This window comes from Syzygium oleosum, unplaced genomic scaffold, assembly GCF_021117445.2.
Source record: "Syzygium oleosum isolate NSW1041296 unplaced genomic scaffold, Sole_v2.1 Sole_v2.39, whole genome shotgun sequence".
NCBI classification, from domain to species: Eukaryota; Viridiplantae; Streptophyta; class Magnoliopsida; order Myrtales; family Myrtaceae; genus Syzygium; species Syzygium oleosum.
The window spans coordinates 1,737,955-1,757,448 of record NW_026607523.1 but is presented as its reverse complement, the minus strand read 5'-3'; the positions used below and the strand labels follow the sequence as shown (position 1 = coordinate 1,757,448).

Here is a 19,494-nt window from a genome sequence, read left to right as displayed (position 1 = left end):
TCCGGTGCAACCCATCGAACAACCTTCCCTTTTTTCTTATATACAGAAATCCGCTAGCCGGTTCCTCTTGAAGTTAAAGTGATGGCTGAAATTGCTCCGTCATCTTCAATCAATAACGGTACCGTTACCCTAGCATTATTCTTTGCTATTTTGCCAACCAAAGAAAGAGATTAAGCTCTTTTATTTATAAGGTTTAGACGCATTCAAAATGTATTGGGTTTGAGTTTACAAAGAAACCAGATCCAAATAAGGTTTTATGTTTCAATCACCAGTCTTGCTTGGTCATAGCAGTCAAACGGTACCAATATTGTGTACTTCTTTGCTGCTAAATTCTTGTTGGACATAGTAATGGACAAAAAGATCATGAATAAACGGTACCAATAACCCTAACCTTGACGTTTCTTCGGCCAGAAGTACTTGGTGATATACACGTAACGAAATTTCATAGAACTACTAAACAATATGTAGTGAGTTGTGCCATGCGATTTTAATTGGCCCAAAATGATGAAGTAGAGGCCGGATCTGGAGGAAGCAAATAGGATGGACTTTGGGTCCGGAATCCACCACCCCAAAACAAGTTTGGAATCGAGACTTTAGTGCGTTAGAATAATGTTCATTTCAACATGTATCTCTAAACTTTTATCCAAATATAAAGTACTCATCACGTCTAATGATATGTGCACGACATGCCAAATAACGCTAGTCAAATCGAGTCTTTCTTGCTCGAGTGAGTACCAAAAAAATGCGTGATTAGCTTCGCTTCTTAGCCTCGAAAGTTTACACTTGACGTACGAAATAATTCCGGACTCATTCGTGTTCTTCTGGCCTCATCGAGAGTGGCCCACGTACGGATACTCATATCGTGCGTCTAATTCACGCATGGGAGAGATATAATAGATTACTGCACCAAATTTGGCATCATCGCATGTATATTTACCCTCCAAAATGCAAAGATTAGTGTCTAAATAAGTCGTTGCTCCACTTCGGGACATGATCCGAACTCATTCAACAAGAGAGAGAACAATGAGCCCCTGTCCTTCCCTCTCCCTCCTCCTCGTCTTCTTCCTCACCTCCCTCCACGCTGCATCTGCAGATGGCGGTGCCAACTGCGTCATCCACGAAACGTGCAAGAAATGCGCCCAAGAAGACCCCAACAACGTCAGCTTCAAGTTCTGTGTCGCGTCGCTTGAGTCAAACCCGAACAGCCGCCGTGCCGACCTCCGGGGGCTTGGCCTCATCTCCATCAAGCTGCTGCAGCACAACGTGACTGGCACGAGGTCTTACGCCAAGAAGCTTCTGAAGAGCAAGAAGATGGATCCGTTCATCAAAGCATGCTTGCAAGATTGCTTGGAGCTGTACTCCAACGCGATCCCAACGCTTAAAGAGGCGATCAGAGCCTACAAGGACGAGAAGTACCGGGACGTGAACATCGACTTGAGCTCGGTGATGGATGCCGCGACGACATGCGAGGATGGGTTCGCGGAGAAAGGCGCGGTATCGCCGTTGGCCGAGAGGAACAAGGACGAGTTTCGGTTGTCGGCTTTGGCTCTCTCGATTGTGACGATACTCTCGCGTTCTTCCCATTAGTTAGGGTTGAACGTCGTGGCCTTTCATTGCCGCCGACTCCTGTATCGTCGCGTTTGGCACTTACTTGATCATGCACTCGAATTTTTTATTCGTTTGCTTATGAACTGGAATGATAACGCTTTGGTTTTCTCGTATGATTTATTGATTATATCGGAGTTCTTGGTGCCTGTCACTGCGGCCTCTCCATTTGTTGTTTTCTCTTTCTCCGTGTGATTAATCGAATGATTTTGGAAGATGAAGGAGATCCGATGGGTGTCTGCGTGTCATCGTCTTCTCGCTGCTTTAAGGCTAACTTCCATGATCAATGCTTTTCGTGTACTTCAGGTTGATGCTCTTTAATGAAGTTGCTTCGGAGAGTTAGTCTTTACTTACGTGTAACATGATGTGATAAATTGTATGCAATACACTTTGTTGGTATACTAGTGCGATTGCTAATATTTCTAAGGGGTCCTCATTTCAAATTCACTCCGGAGAAAGTACGCTACACTTTTTATTCAAGAATTCATGTTATGGACTCTTCGTTCATTCTATTTTAGCGACGGAAAAAACCCGTCACTATAGGATCCCATGGGTCTAGGTTGAACGGTGAAATAAGACGTTTGACATCCTCTGTCTAGATGGGGTTATTGCGATGGAATTATGTTCGTCTGTAAAGACTTATGAAAATAGATGACCAATTTTTTTCTGTCATGAAAGGCCTTTTGAAGGAAATTAAAATGGCATATACCAACTGAATAATTCGTTGCTTAGGTGTTTTATGTCAAACCATGAAGGCTATCCGAACATCGGATTGCTTACGAGATTCCTTCCTCAATATATTCACCAAACACCGATATATATTCCTTCCTTGTAACATTTACCAAACACTGATATATATTGGGAGTGGACTACCAATCAACTACTAGCACTAATACCAATATGTTGAAAATGCGTAGCAGAAGCCTAATACCAATTGGACTCATCTTCACTAAAAAACGTAAGCTAGTGAGAATTAACTATTATATATTAACTGCTCAAACCATATCAATTCTCATGGGTTTTATATTTCAGAAATTCGTTTCAGTAATATGTTTACTAAAACTCCTTTTCTACCTTTTCACCTCCTACTTACGAGAAAATTTAACACTATAAGAGCAATAGAAGTGAAAAATAAAGCGGAAAGATAATCAAAGAAAATATCATGTAAAAATTATATATACAATCTATTAGATAATCGAATGATGTAGAACCGTTTGTCTCATAAATAAATTGCATTTACACTTATCAAACATTAGATGATCGTGATTCCATAAGTTTTTATATTTTCTGTTTATATATAAAACAATTGCTGTTACATAATCTAAAAATTAAAGTCATGAAACTAGTAAATATAGGGAAACTAGTTAAATCAGTGAACACCGGTAAAACTTACGGAATTGGTGAATACTATTTCTATCATGAAATGCATTAAATGATTTTTTTTATGTAAACAGATCTCTGAATTTACAATGATCTAAAGTTGACATGCTGCAATAACATTAAAATTAAAACAGAAAAATGACAGCTTCATAAAAACGCGAATCACGCGAAGAAATGATTTCACTGACCCTAGCGACATCCGTGGAATCCTGTAAAGCAAAAGTTTACATAATAGATTCGCCCTCGACTTCTTCTGTCAAAGATTTTGTTAGATTATGTCTCGAATTTGAAGTTTCAAAATGAGAATCGATATAACATTAAAGTTGTATTTTTAACTATTTTTTTCCTTTCCATATATAGATCGGTCTTCATAGGCAACTCCTATTGGATGATGTATATCAGTCCTAATTGCATGTATTTATTTATTGTAGATAAATACCAAGGTCGGCTGCCTCGGTGGGACTCCTAAGCAACAGAAGAAATCGCAAAAGAAAATGAAAAACGAAAGGGGAAGGACGTTATGCTGATTGGTCTTATCTGTTATAGCGGCCTCTATCTAGAAAAGAATTTGACCGCACAAAAGAAAGATAAGAGTGTAGGTTTGACTTTCCTTCTTTATGGTTTTACAAAGGCAAATGCATTGACATTCCTCTTTCTTCTTCATCTTCGAAGAAGAGAGCCAATTTCGTGGAATGTTTCAAAGCGACCAGGCCAGATTGTTCGAGCTGCACGAGCATTCATGGTTCTGGTGAGTCTTCTCGAACCCAAAAGTCCGTTTTTTCGCGCATATGACAGAGGAAAAAACTTAGGGTTTTTCGCATTCTCTTCGGTTTTTTGTGATCTGTTTCGCTTAACCAAGAAGATTGAAGATCGGGGTTACTCACTGTTCGTGCTCGTTCCATGTTGCAGAGGAGTTGTTGCCATCAAGAACGGCATTTCCACTTCCTGCCATCGAAACCCTCCCAACATCGAATAACCACAGCAAGAAAATCAAGAAAATGCGCAACTCTTCCCCAAGAAACGATGTTCCAGAGTCCAGCAGCGCCGGGTCATCCTCCCCGCCAGAATCATCTGACCAAAACAACCGTGCTCCGATGAAGAACACCTTTTACGGCTGTAACCTCCTCCCGAGCAAAGCTGTTGAAGGCGTGGGGAGGGCCCCGAATATTCACCACGAGGTCGAACGCGACCAGGTTGAGATCCGGGATGAAGATCCACTCCCTCGGTCCGACTCTCACGACCACCCGACCCTCTATAAGGTCATCGATGAGTTCGATCTAGGGACGGAGAAGCTGCCGGTCAGGGACCGCATAGCCTTTGATAACATGTTCTGTCACTGGCCTGTGTCCATCGTGCAAAACATACAAGCAGGCCACAGGCACTACGTGACGATACGCGACGACACAGAATGCAATCACGGTGGCAGGGGTGGCAACAACAATTGCGCCAATCAGCCTTTGTATTTCCGCGGCTTGAATGTATACTTCGCTAGGTGTCACAAGACCGGCCATTACTTTATGAATTTGAGCGATGTGTTCCTGGCGAGACAAATCAAGGTCGGCGATATCATTCTATTCAGGTGGGACACTCAGAATGGATGCTTCATTATGGAGGTTGTGCGCGTCGGGACCTAACAAAGCACATTGCATGCATGGATGTGCAAATCTTTTGTAAAAAAGAAACCAAAATGTTATGAATTGAGATTTACAGATATAGGGGAGAGATTTACGGAGGTGATTGGATTTCTTTCCTTTTCTTTTCTCTTTTAAATATTTCTCTTCTGGATGATGAGAAGCGTCACGCATTGTGTAGGGTGAGTTAATGTGACATATGAGTTTGGTACAACGCCTGTATTGAAGTACTTTTGTGTTGAAGTTGACTAGCTTGAAATATCTCCGCATTGAGTCATCGCTGAGGGGTTGTGAAGTAAACTGTTAAAAAATAGAGAGGTTTCAATGTAAGAATTATATTTGCATAAGGGATTAACAACCTTTACGATTAGGGGATGAATTGGATGGATTTAGTTTACCCTCCTTGAATAGACTCATGTTATCTCTTTCAAAATTCATTGAGTATAAGTATCCAATTAATTTAGATTCAAAACCCTAATTGCCATATTGAACAAAACGTTAAATCCGACCAAGCCCTCTAGCCACTCAACCTCCCGCCATTAACCATGACTCCAGCGGCCTCTCTCTCTCTCTCTCTCTCTCTCTCTCTCTCTCTCTCTCTCTCTCTCTCTCTCTCTCATCAATATATGATTTCTAAACATAATTTCCTTAATTATGTCACTACATGGTATGGGCCGGTTAGGTCTTGGTCCATAAATTTGCATTACAAATAAATAAGTCAAAACGGGTTAAATGTGTCAATTTGGATCGCGTCATTTATGGCCCAACCCAACCCACCCATTTGATGAGCCTAGTCACATTCAAGCATATTTAAAAAATTCCATTTTTCTTTCCAAAAATACCTGTCCCTGAACACCCAAAATACTTAAAATCAATCAAAAGCCAAACAATCTAAACCGTGAACAACATGCTAGAACGAGTTTGCAAGGATCGGCAATTTAATTATTTCGATGTGGGATTTTGCTTAAGGATATGATTAAGGTCCTTGCAAAAATATTGGTACGTACGTGGTTATTGGATCAAAAGTGAAGTGTATCTTTTTAATATTTCAACAAAATGTCTTTAAGAAACTATAAATTCCGTACATATATAGGGCCGGTTGGGTCTCAAGGAATGAAGAATATTCTAGGTAGACTAGATTATTTGGGATGAACTGTAAACCACAATAGCCATTGGAGAAGGACACTTAATTCCAACTTCCATGACAAAAAGAACGAAATTTTCAACATTGCCATATCTTTTTCTGACAGAAAGAGGAACATAAAAGGGTTATCTTACACATTCATTACACATTCATCGTCTGGAGTGAGAATTTTCGTTTTCCGAGCTTGTTGCAAAATCCCCACCAAGATAACCTATTATTTCCAGGTTAATTTGTCTAGCCAGTTTCGTCGCATATGGATGAACGGTCTTGTTAATGAGTAAAAAAAGTTTCATTTTACATCCACTGATTAAGCACAACACGAGAAAATCAATGCTTTGAAAACAACAGATTTGCTTTAATGGGGGCATTTAACGGGCATTTTCAAGACACTTATTAATAAAATCATTTGATAAAATTTTTTTTACCAAATCCAACTCTCGGTTGGAAAAATTTAAACAACTAATTCTCAGGCTATCATAATATCGACCATCGACTGAATTTGCCAATACGAAAAATCTCATCTTTTATGATTTTTTGAGAACGATGGACACTCACAATCACGAGAATCAACCAATCAAAAACCCCATTAACAGAATTGAGCCTATTACAAAATGGTTACTATATAAGATTCAATACAATTCGTGAAACCTAATCTCTTGTTGGACTATATTTACATGACGTGAACTCATTACAACATGCAGTAGCCCTGATCAGGTCTTGCTGATATGTATTCTAAGCTAATCATTTACTTAAATTCTTTTCTGATTCTAAGAACTATATTCCTATGACAAACAAAAAATAAAAAAACAGATGCGACTAATTCGTGCTAATTATTTATCTCCCGTCCATGCCAATTGACATGTCTTTGGTTGGCAGAAGAGTAAATTCTGGGCATTTGATGAAGAGAATAATTATTTGGAAACGAGTAAAAGGTGTTGTGTTGACACCTATTTTTAATTTGCCCAAAATTAATTGCAAAATTTAGGAGTTAATTTCTTTAATTCCTAAAACAAAAAAAATATTTCTATTTAAATGCATTGCATATAGCATTAGGCATATGTGCATTAATAAGGCCTATTAGAGCATATTTTCTTAAAATTTAAAAAAAAAAAAATCGAAATCGATTCGGGCAGGGTCGGGGCTGGGCCGACCCGGCCCTTTCTTCCTTTTTTCCTCCCCGCGCGGCCCAAACCCGTTTCCTTTTCTTTTTTCTCCTTCCGCGCGGACCGGGCCTGGCCCGGCCCACCGCCTCTTCCTTCTCCCCCGTCGCTCCGCCTGTCCTCCTGTCTAGTCCTCGGCTCACCGACGGCACAGGATGGCGCACGGCGGCGCCCTTCTCACCGTTCTTTGTCTACAAAGCCTCGGGAGGAGGGCAGGATGAGACGCCACGGATCCCGGCATTAATGGCCGCTCCCGTCCTCCCCCATTTCCCTTCTCCTTATCCCCTCCCCTCCCTCTCGCCTCCTCAGTTTGCTCTTTTAAGGCCCCCTCCTCCGCTTTCAAGCTCTGCTCCGCACCGGCCTACTATGGCCGCGAAAGTCGCGGGACAGGTAGGCCGGTGCAGGCCATCGTCACGCCGACGCGGGGAGGCACAGGTTCGTCGTCGCCGGTTATAATAGCCAGAGAGAGAGAGAGAGGCCGCGGTCGGCCATTTTTTAGAAAAATACAGAGGGAGCGTGAGAGCGTGAGCCGGGAGAGATAGGAAGCCTCCGGCAGCCACCGCGCCTCAGCCATCCATCCCCGTCGCCGAGCCAACGACGGCGACACAGAGAGAGAGAGTGGGTCGGCGATTTTCAGAGAAAAACCGAGAGAGACCGAGAGAGAATAGAGAGTGAAACAGAGAAGAGAGAGCAAACCGAGGCCACGCCGGAGCTAAAGAAGAACCAGCAGCGGTCGTCGACATTGCCAGACCTGCCGGAAGCCATCCAGACGCGCCGTCGACCGGTGAGCCCCCCTCGGCCGAGAAGCTCCCCCGTTTTCCCCCGTTTTTTGCCTCGGTTTGGCGGGACTCGCGCCGGCCGTTTCGCGCGAATCCCGGCCCATACCGACGCTCGGCTCCGGTCCACAAGCTCACCGTCCGGGCGAACCCAGCCACCGGAGTCGACCGGATCGCCGGAGGAGGTCGGAACCCCCCCTTTTTCCACGCGCCCGCCAGGCGTTCGACGAAATGCCTCAACCAGGTTGGTTTTTGTTCCGTCGCCGGCCGGCGAACGGTGATCCGACGGCGGTTCAGTGGAGTGGCACGGCCGCGACCCGGGTCCGGGCGATTTGGGGCGGGTACTGGGTCGGCCCGGCGGACGGCAATTTTGGCCTCTCCGCGCCCCCTCCCCATGGTCTGTTTGTTCGGCTCGGATTCGACCCGAATCAACAGATCCGACCCGATCAACGCCGGTCGGATCCGTTGACTGGTCGGTTCCGACCGACCGGATTAATACTTCGACCCGGTCAACGCCGTCGTGGATCCGATGACCCGGTCGGTTCCACCCGATCCGGATTGATCGATTCGACCCGGTCGGTGCCCGACCCGATCCGGATTGACCGATCCGACCCGGTCAACGCCCGGGTCGGATCCGTTGACCCGGGTCGGTTCCGACCCGGATCCGCCCGACCCGGTTAATATTATATTATTATTTTATTTAAAAAAATTTTTTAAAAAAAATAAAAAAATTTAAAAATTTTAAAAAAAAATTAATTTTTTTTATTTTTCTTTTCTTCTGTATTATTATTTTTTTTTTCTCGAAAAAAAAAAGTATTAAAAAAAAATTAAAAAAATTTTTTTTTTTAAAAATTTGTGTGATATATTCTAAATGTTTAATTTATTATAGTATTATTATGCATATTTTTATCTTGTTTAAATTAGACAAGCCTGAGGTTGCGCAGTAGTATTTTGCATGTTAGCTTTTATTATCGCTGTATTATTATGCATGTTTTTTAATACAATTGCATGAGCTGTTGTGTTTTGAATGTCATCTGACTTAGTTAAGGTTAGAACCTTAGGCTGCATGCATTGTTGTGTTCCTGACTGCTAATCGTTCCTGATTATGCACTCGCTTGATCACCTCACATGTTAGGAGAAAGGTCCTAAAATCAATCCAAATTGCCTGACAAATGTTTTCAGAAATGAATAGGGTAAAATGGTACCGAAAGGGCATTAGTTATCCAACTAGTGTAACCAAGTCCCCGAACTCATTTAATCTCTGGTTCGTAGGAATAAGGTGATTCTCCCATCACCCTATTTGGGTTTCTAATCGACCCACCCCAAATCGATTAGTGGCGACTCCTTGATATAAACCACTTGCATGTTAAACACTTAAACCCTAAGTCGCGATATGGTATGGGCTTGGGAGAGCCCGAGTTAAGTCCCGAACCTAGACTTAGCACGTACCAGGCGAGCCCCCCTTTTTTGCATGTCGTTTAAAAAAGGGCTCGGGAGTTCGGTCGCGACAGACTGGCGACTCCGCTGGGGATCGCATTTTTTTTTTAAAGTGGACTTAAGCCAAAAATTAATCCTGTTAAAAATAATTTTTGTTTGGCAGCAAGGACTCCAGGTATGATCCTGACATTAAGGTGTTATTTGTCTTGCAGGTTCGAATTGATTGTTTATAATTTGTTGTGCATGCTTTAATGATTTAGCACTACACCGTTGCACACACAACCACGCTGCCGGACCTAGGCCGCGATAGGGCATGTTAGGATGGAGTTAAGAAAGATACGACCTCGAACGCGAGCCCGCGATGTAGAGGTTGCCTTTCTTTTCCCCGAAATTTATTTCTAAAAATCGTAAAGAAGTATCTTTAGCCGCTATTCGCGTGACTATAAGATATTCCTTTCGATTTGGCCGAGGTTAAAAGGACTTGACACCAACGCGAGACTGCGACGGTTAGGCACCCTTTTAATCTCATTTTGCTGAGCCAGTCTAAATAGAAATCGTACCTCACTCCTCATGCGCATGTCTCTGTGATTGCCATGGTTCCTGGTAAAGTAAGTTTTCTATTCATGCACTTTGCAATTTATTTATTTTTACATATCCCGGTCGGTCCATGATTAGTCTAGGTTAGTTGTGGATTTAATACCGTAATCGTTTTGGGAGAAATAGTTACTAAAATTTTTTTAGAATACTTACTTTCAATTCGTACCTTTATTTTTATAAGTACATTACAAATCACTGTTCTCCCATACGTTTTCTTGTTATTTTCAAAAGGGAGAAAATTTATTATAAATATTTGTTTTGCGCTTTAACGACACCACCGTGGCCTTCGGCCCAGTGGTATCCGGGATGAGCGAAACGGTCCGAGGCGACCGGGGTTCGAACCCCGGGGACGCCGTTTGTAATGTTAATATAAATAAAAACCTTTTTTGCTTCCCTTATTTTTTTTGCAAATAAAGAAAATACGTGATAGACAGATGCAATACTAGACTCAGTCATGGACTGATCATTTATGAGATTTTATACTCATTCGTTGCCATTTTTTTTAACAGGTAATTACGAATTATACCAACCCGCCAAGTAAAAATGGCTGAAAAAGATATGACAACTCGTGTGGCGGACATGGAGACCGAAATGAAGCAAGTCTTCGCCTTTCTTCGACAACTCTCAAAACAAGTGGAACATCTGTCAGTCCGTTTAGACCAACTCACCATGACTCCGCTTTGCTATCCAAGACCAGGGATGATAATTCAAATGGAGCCCTCCAGTGTCAACCAAAAGGGTAAAGACGTCATAGCTGACAATGTCCACGAGTCCCCTGATCCTAAGGAATTGAGCACTCTATGCCCAAAGTTCATGCAACATGAACAATACAAACCCAGTATCCCTCCATCACAAAAGCGAAACAACCGGAGACAGTTCACTCCCCTCCCAGGACCTCCGTCTCAGATGCTGGTAATACTCCGGAAGAAAGGGCTGCTCTCCACTGAACCAAAGCGACCTAATCCTGAGAGCTTTTCAAACTACAATCCGTCTAAAAAATGTGATTATCACATGAGCGAGGTGGGACATTCAACTGATGGGTGCTATACTCTTAAGCACCGAATTCAAAACCTGCTGGATACCAAGACTTTCTCATTCGAGACCAGTGAAGGGAATAGGCGCAAGCCCGCTTGAGTAGAACTCCTCTCATCCTTTTGCATGAATCCCTGGAAAAGGGGCTATCCTTGCATTTTGTTTTTTGTAGTCATTTCTGCTGGAAGAAATGTTTTTTTGAATTCACCCTCTTTTGAGGTTGTAAATCCGTGTATTGTAAATAAATAATGTTTTGAGGGCCTGAGGAAGTATCCCAAACCGGCCCGTTGATGATATCCAGCCATGTAAAAGAAAGTGTTCTGAGGCCCGGGCTTCCTCATGCTTCCTTGTTTCTAAGCTTTTGAAAATAAAACAAATGTTTTATCATTTTTCAAAAGGACAAAAAAGAATAGTGGAAAAGCATGCGTGCTCATAGCCCTGTTTGTTTTTCTAACGCGCTCACTTCGTGTCTCAGAGCATACTCCTTTTTGATTTGTTGGGACATTTGGAAATGACACAAACTGAAGAGCACATCAGCCCCTGGTAATGATTGTGGACCAACTCATCTGATAGGAGCAGTCCAAGCGAAGATCATCCAACCTTCAAATGAAGCATGGGGCAAATCTCACTACTACCAGTGGGTGATATCAACCCCAGAAAGTCAAAGAGAATGCTGACCATTCCTTGACCCCATGATGAGCAAAACATCATTTTGTACAAAAGTCGGGGGCAGATCAAAAAAAGATTATCCTTTTTGAAAGAAAAATGTATGTTTTATTCCTAAACAAATTGTGGAAATGACATTCCATCCCTTTTCTTTTGCAGATAATGAACCGGGGAACATGCTAGACTCTGACGTGCTAGCGAGCCGGACAGAGCACCAATGTTGGAATCTCTCGAATGAAACATGCAAAGAAATGCTTAATTGGGAGAGTAGACTAGGGGGCATGCAATCTCCCAGTCCATCAAAAAGGATGTATTTCGTTCCTAAAGTTCATCCACTTTAGCATAGAAATGACATATCTTTTCCTTTTACATAGGACAAAATTGAGTAAAGAACACTCATGGTACAAGCAGCTAGAAAGGACTTTGCACATGACAAAGTGACTTTAAGGCCGATCCTGGCAACCACGGAAGTCTCAATAGTAGTCATGCCCATGTTCGTCAAAGACCTTTAAAGCAGAGATTAGCTTTGCTGCGAAGTTCTCCACGCAAGCAATTGCACATGCCTGTGCAGTCGAGAATCGGAGCATCCACAAGAAACTCCTCAACATGCTGGAACCGCATTGACACAGCATGCGCTGACAATAGAACCCTCTATTCGGGAGCACCCATAATTATAGAGGATTTCATTCGAGCTTCGAGACCTAGAATATGGAGGAGCAGATTGAGACAGAGAAGGCTGAACAAAGTAAAGAGGAAAAAAGACTCTGCTAGCTTTGAAGGCAAAATGGAAGAAGGGTAATTTGTATCGTTCTCAATTTACCCTCAATCCTCTCATTTCTAACATAAGCTCCTGATTTTGTTAGGAGAAATTATCAACATCCGAGAAAACTCAAGGAGTTGTCAATTTAATTTCAAATGAAGGGAATCGCGAAGGGTAATGTTGTGTCGTTCCCAATTCCTGTTTCTCAAAGACCCGTTCATTAACACGGCCTTTCTTATCGCCTTGCAGGTTTGTCTCGTCGCTTACTGCAGCGTAGGTAAGTATCTCTTTCCCTTAAAACTCTTTTTAAGAGTTGAATGAATCAAAAGAAAGAGGAAACATGTTAAAGCAAATAAATGCTTAACCTTCCCCCAAGTGCATTGCATGTCTTTTGGAAGGAATTTTGCATGGTAATTTTACCTGTTTAATTCACCAATTCCCTGTGAAAATCTTGACAAGTCGACGAATGGTGTCGAACTGCTCCGATGTATTGAACGAGGTGTGTCAGGATGATGAGAGGCAATTCTTAGCCTATACACATTCTCACGTACCAAACCCATGTAAGATGAGCGAAAATGTTTCATTTCTACAAGGTAAAGGGATTTCTCGCATAAGGTACGGTAGCCAAAATGACGAGAGGCAGTTCATTTCTCTGCCCCATACACTACCATTAATCCTTTGCTTGACCATTTGAGCCCATACACTTGGAGGTTCTTTTTAAATCACCCCTGTCAAGAACCACCCCACATTGGGGCAAATTGAGGTAAATCGAAGATCACGGGAGAATTCAAATTCGGAGGAGCAAGAAGAGCGTCCCTCCCTTTCGATCACCGCCCCGTGACTTCGGCCTCGTCGTTTCACGGATCCAAAGGGTGGTCCTCGAAAGAGTCTTCCAAGACAAGCACACCATCGACGGCCAGACAGTCGAGGCTAAGAGGGCTTTGTCAAGAGAGGAGCAGCAAACTAAAGCCTGTCCAAAATGCCAATATCTTATTGATAACAGTGATGTTGTCACTGAGCAAGACAGGAAGGATGAGGAGTTTGTAATATCTAAAATTTTCTATGATCATCAGCTGCAGCAGCTCGCACAAAGTGAAAAGATGAATAGAAATTTTCTTGCTCTCATTTGCATTAATCTTTGAGTGTTTTTATTGCAGATGAACTCTCACAATAATTTAAGTGCCCTAGGATGACGAAGAGCAGTTCTTCTTCTATCCCATACACTTATATCCCTTGCTAGCCCAATTGAGCCGGCTATTTAATTTCGTACCAACCCAGTTGGTGATCATCCCCTACACCGGGGCAAGGCAAAAGTCACCACAGCTTGAGTATCAGAGTCCAAAGTACCGAATCAAGATGAAGACTCCAAGAGCCTAATAACATTGTCTGCTCAAACTTGTTTAGGCTAGTCCTGACAACACCAAAAGAGCAGCAAAAAAATGCTGAAAACTAGGGGCATGAAAAAGCAAGTGTGCCTGGTAAAAGCAAGGCCAATGCCCATGAATAAAAAACAAAGAAAAAGAAAAAAGGAGAAGAAGAAAAACGATGAAAAGACGACCCCTAAGGGTTAAACTTGAGTTCTTCTTCGATACAAATTCCTACTTTAGAAACTCTGTCTTGACAAAAATCTGTCACAGAGATAGAATGGTATCCAGGAAAATGCTGGACGCAGAAGCTCCTCAAGAAAAAGTTGTCAAAGAAGCTAAAACACGGGATTACCCAGGGAGTTTTCCAAAAGAGTCCCAACGGTGGAGAAAAAGGCTGGTGACAATACCAAGATGATCACCAACTCTCACCCTTACACACATTTTTGAGCCTAACGATCCTTTCGTTTCTCAACCTGTGAACCGAGCCCACGTTATATCCCTCATGAAGTCTCTTCTGATTAGGGCACTTGATTTAACGTGAAATTTCAAATGTTTATAAACAACGCTCGAGGAAGTGCGAGCAAAACTATTTCTATCTCGTCTTGCAGGGTTCTTGACTTGTAAACCCGGAGATGATTGCAGAATATTTTCTTTCATGGCCTTGACTTGGACAGTCACCTTCATTAAGCCATTGACCAAGCCTACATTACGACCACCGAAGAGGACCTCTCGAGATTGGCGTCGTGCACCGCTTGCGAGAAAACTCAGACCCTTGTTGTTGTGATAGCGGTCAGATTGAGTGTTTTCGATGTTCCCGCATTAATGGACGGGACAAATAGCCCTTTTCAACGAGAGCGAGTGGAAAGTCCTTTCTGACTGAGAATCCCTCGTTCAGCATCTTGAGAAGTCCACCTCCCAAGCGAAAATTGTCTTGATTTACCCTCGGTGGATGTTTGGTGATGCAAACATGGCAAAATTATCATGCATGAACTTTCAAATGCGCATTCTGGAATAGCATAGCTTGCCTATCCTTGATGAATGCATGCATGTTTGCACTAACCCTCTTTGACAGGTAAAATATCTTCAAAGACTCAAAGAACATATGACCTTTGGAGCATCTCCAAAGATGTCACAAAAATTTTCTCCGTTCCCCAAGTGGAATTGACACAGCATGCTTTTGCAGCTCAGAGTTCTAATCCCCAGTGATAGAACACGAAAATTCGGGCACTGGAGAAGCCCTGATTATCATCACAAAAGAGATACCCTGAAAAAGGTCGGGTATTCAGCAGATGATACATCAAACCTCCGGGTAAGAAATCCCAGGTATTTCATCAGAATTCTTTTCAAACTACCCAGAAGGTTCCTTTGAAAAAGAAAAGCATCTTGACTAGCTGGTCAAGATATTTCATACGATATTCAAGAATAGCCTCAATTGTCTATTTCTCCGATGAATACGTATGTCTTTGTACAAAGAAAAACTTGTCTGACAGGAGACACGCCTTAAGAGGCAGGAACGTGCCCAGGTAAAGTACATTTTACCCATGCCGGTTCCAAAAATCCAGGTACCTATGATTGTTATGGTACCCCCTCTGAACATCGGATTGACCCCGTTGTTCACCCTCCTGAGCATGGAACTGACTCCCTCTGTTCACAATCAAATCCTCGGGCGAGGACCCCCAGGTGCTCATCGTTTGAGCTTTTTCAAGACCTGCTGGCGAGGACCCACCAGGCAAACAATCAAATCCTCGGGCGAGGACCCCCAGGTGCTCATCGTTTGAGCTTTTTCAAGACCTGCTGGCGAGGACCCACCAGGCAAACAATCAAATCCTCGGGCGAGAACCCCCAGGTGCTCATCATTTGAGCTTTTTCAAGACCTGGCGGCGAGGACCCATCGTGCAAACAATCAAATCCTCGGGCGAGGACCCCGTGTGCTCATCGTTTGAGCCTTTTCAAGACCCGTCGGGCGAGGACCCACCAGGCAAACCGTCAAATCCTCGGCGAGGACCCCGTACTTTGTCAAAACAAAATCCAGCTCGACCAAGGCGACCGAAGAAAGGTTCGGGTCCTGAGACAGACAAAATCCAGTCCAAGGCGACCGAAGATAGGTTCGGGTCCTAGGCAAGCGATTTCCCCAGTCAAGGCGACCGAAGAAAGGTTCGGGTCCTAGACAAAAACAATCCCCGTCAAGGCGACCGAAGATAGGTTCGGGTCCTAGACAAACCATTTTTTCCGTCAAGGCGACCGAAGACAGGTTCGGATCCTCGACACACAATATCAACTATCTGGAATTACTCTACCCTTCGGCAAGGTAAGTAGCCCCAGGTATGTTTTTATTTGCTTTAGCATGCATCATCTTATATCGCATCATAAAAATGGGACACCAGTCTCGCCAAAAATAACATTCATTGAGCATGCATGGGCCAAATTTAGGTGCCATTTTATCTTTGAACGTAACCTCTGCGAGCTCAATCTCTGCGAGCTCACCTTCAAAGAGGGGCAGCTGTTGACACCTATTTTTAATTTGCCCAAAATTAATTGCAAAATTTAGGAGTTAATTTCTTTAATTCCTAAAACAAAAAAAATATTTCTATTTAAATGCATTGCATATAGCATTAGGCATATGTGCATTAATAAGGCCTATTAGAGCATATTTTCTTAAAATTTTAAAAAAAAAAAAAAAAAAAAAAAAAAACGAAATCGATTCGGGGCCTGGCCTCGGGCCGACTCCTACCCTTTTCTTCCTTTTTCCTCCCGCGCGGCCCACCTCGTTTCCTTTTTTTTTTCCTCCGCGCGGACCGGGCCCGGCCCGCCCAGCTCCCTCTTCCTTCTCCCCTCCGCTCTCCCCGTCTCCGTTCGTCTCTCGCCACCGACGGCAGCTGTGACGCACGGCGGCGCCGCTTCTCACCGCTGCCTCGGCTGCAGGAGGGGCCTGATGAGCACGCCGACGGGACTAGCATTAATGGCTGGGCCCGCTCCTCCCCATTTCCCTTCTCCCTTATCCCCTCCTCCCTCTCGCCTCCCTGTTGCTCTCGGCCCCCCCTCTGCTCTCCTCTGCTCTGCACCGGCCTACTATGGCCGCGAAAGTCGCGGACAGTAGGCCGGTGCAGCTCATCGTCACGCCCGACGCGGAGGCACAGCCTGTTCGCCGCCGGCTATAATAGCCGAGAGAGAGAGAGAGAGGCCGCGGTCGGCCATTTTTTAGAAAAATACAGAGGGAGCGTGAGAGCGTGAGCCGGGAGAGACAGGAAGCCTCCGGCAGCCACCGCGCCTTAGCCATCCATCCCCGTCGCCGAGCCGACGACGGCGACACAGAGAGAGAGAGTGGGTCGGCGATTTTCAGAGAAAAACCGAGAGAGACCGAGAGAGAATAGAGAGTGAAACAGAGAAGAGAGAGCAAACCTAGGCCACGCCGGAGCTAAAGAAGAACCAGCAGCGGTCGTCGACACCGCCAGACCTGCCGGAAGCCATCCAGACGCGCCGTCGACCGGTGAGCCCCCCTCGGCCGAGAAGCTCCCCCGTTTTCCCCCCGTTTTTGCCTCTGCTTTGGCCGGACTCATACGCCGGCCGTTTCGCGCGAATCCCGGCCCATACCGACGTCCTCGTCCCGGTCCCTCGCCACCGTCCGGGCGAACCCAAGCCGGCTGGAGTCGACCGGATCGCCGGAGGAGGTCGGAATCCCCCCTTTTTCCACGCGCCCGCCAGGCGTTCGACGAAATGCCTCAACCAGGTTGGTTTTTGTTCCGTCGCCGGCCGGCGAACGGTGATCCGACGGCGGTTTAGGTGAGTGGCACGGCTGCAGGCACCCTGGGCCTGGGCGATTTGGGGGCTTGCCACTCGGCCTCGTGGCCTACGGACGGCCAATTTTGGCCTCTCCGCGCCCCTCCCCCCGCGGTCTGTTTGTTCTGGTCGGATTGCCCGGGTCGGATCCGTTGACTCGGGTCGGTTCCGACCGACCCGGATTAACAGTTTCGACCCAGGTCAACGCCTCGGTCGGATCCGTTGACCCGGCCTGCTCCGACCCGATCCGGATTGACCGATTCCGACCCGAGTCAACGCCCGGTCGGATCCGTTGACTGGGCCTGCTCCGACCCGATCCGGATTGACCGATCCGACCCGGGTCAACGCCCGGGTCGGATCCGTTGACCCGGGTCGGTTCCGACCCGGATCCGCCCGACCCGGTTAATATTATATTATTATTTTATTTAAAAAAAAATTTTAAAAAAATAAAAAATTTTAAAAATTTTAAAAAAAATTAATTTTTTTTTATTTTTCTTTTCTTCTGTATTATTATTATTATTTTTTTTCTCGAAAAAAAAAATTATTATAAAAAAATTTAAAAAAAAAAATTTTAAAAAAAAATTTGTGTGATATATTCTAAATGTTTAATTTATTATAGTATTATTATGCATATTTTTATCTTGTTTAAATTAGACAAGCCTGAGGTTGCGCGGTAGTATTTTGCATGTTAGCTTTTATTATCGCTGTATTATTATGCATGTTTTTTAATACAATTGCATGAGCTGTTGTGTTTTGAATGTCATCTGACTTAGTTAAGGTTAGAACCTTAGGCTGCATGCATTGTTGTGTTCCTGACTGCTAATCGTTCCTGATTATGCACTCGCTTGATCACCTCACATGTTAGGAGAAAGGTCCTAAAATCAATCCAAATTGCCTGACAAATGTTTTCAGAAATGAATAGGGTAAAATGGTACCGAAAGGGCATTAGTTATCCAACTAGTGTAACCAAGTCCCCGAACTCATTTAATCTCTGGTTCGTAGGAATAGGGTGATTCTCCCATCACCCTATTTGGGTTTCTAATCGACCCACCCCAAATCGATTAGTGGCGACTCCTTGATATAAACCACTTGCATGTTAAACACTTAAACCCTAAGTCGCGATATGGTATGGGCTTGGGAGAGCCCGAGTTAAGTCCCGAACTTAGACTTAGCACGTACCAGGCGAGCCCCCCCTTTTTTGCATGTCGTTTAAAAAAGGGCTCGGGAGTTCGGTCGCGACATGTTGTATCTCCTTTCTTGCTTTCTACACACTGTCTTGAGGAGCAAAATCTATCGGCCCAGTAGAATTCGCGCTATTTATGACAAGAAATTAAAGAACATATTTATGACAAGTTCCGATCCCATGTGTTCATGCTTTAATTAATTACTTTATATTTCATTGATAATTTAGGATCCTAAATAAAACGTAGGTGTTCAACTTGGGGGGTTTTCTCAATTAGCTTTTGGCTTTGATCAGAAGCAGAAAATTCAGGCATGGTAAAAAGATTTTTTGTTACTTCCAATAGAAACACGAGGAAGAGTAGACCCGGCAAGGTAGGCCCTTTCCTTCGGGTTTAGAATGCTGTGAGGACCGATGAGTTTTCGTTCTACGTTGGTGCCATGAGCCAACACTTATTTATCTTGTTTACGTACTGGGCCCATGGTAAAAGGATCAAGAAGTAAAGCTTTTTGTGACGTAGCAAATTTTTCGAGTCTGTATTCCGCAACCAAGCAATTCATCCGGCATGCACAAGCTCGCTCTTAATACATCATATCCAGCTAGGTAAGAATGGTAAAAGCTATGCATATACGACAAACCAAAAGCTAGACATTTCCTCTTGCGAAAAGAACATCGTAACGGTCACCCCGAACTAGTTCAGAGAAAGCCCTGAACATCATGATCCGCACAGTTCAAGATTATTTTACAAGTATTGATCAAATTGATATGAACTTTTATATGTTGGACTACACTGTCTAACAAAAGGCAAGACGGGACTTTTTAACATATGAAACAACTTCAGAGGTGCTGGACTCATGCTATTCTGACACAGATCTGTTCTCTTGAATTCCTCTGACGGAAAAGAATCACCACTAAGATGGAAAATCGAGCAATTGTTGAATGCTAATTCTGGGCAGGGCTCATTTAGAATACGACATGGCAA

General features: G+C 43.9%; 2 protein-coding genes across 2 annotated transcripts; both read left to right on the top strand.

Moving 5' to 3' along the window:
* Nucleotides 1–932: 932 nt before the first annotated feature.
* LOC115691955 (putative invertase inhibitor) lies at nucleotides 933–1,721 on the top strand. The gene has a single exon (XM_030618707.2). The coding sequence runs from the start codon at nucleotides 991–993 to the stop codon at nucleotides 1,585–1,587; it is 597 nt and encodes a 198-aa protein (XP_030474567.1). The 5' UTR covers nucleotides 933–990; the 3' UTR covers nucleotides 1,588–1,721.
* A 1,890-nt stretch (nucleotides 1,722–3,611) lies between these two features.
* LOC115691967 (uncharacterized) lies at nucleotides 3,612–4,862 on the top strand. Its single transcript, XM_030618718.2, has 2 exons — nucleotides 3,612–3,733; nucleotides 3,895–4,862. The coding sequence occupies exon 2, from the start codon at nucleotides 3,984–3,986 to the stop codon at nucleotides 4,617–4,619; it is 636 nt and encodes a 211-aa protein (XP_030474578.1). The 5' UTR covers nucleotides 3,612–3,733; nucleotides 3,895–3,983; the 3' UTR covers nucleotides 4,620–4,862.
* The last annotated feature ends 14,632 nt before the right edge of the window (nucleotides 4,863–19,494 follow it).

What these genes read in the sequence shown, in the direction of transcription:
- LOC115691967 (XM_030618718.2), top strand. Translation starts at nt 3,984, where the DNA reads ATGCGCAACTCTTCCCCAAGAAACGATGTTCCAGAGTCCAGCAGCGCC.
- LOC115691955 (XM_030618707.2), top strand. Translation starts at nt 991, where the DNA reads ATGATCCGAACTCATTCAACAAGAGAGAGAACAATGAGCCCCTGTCCT.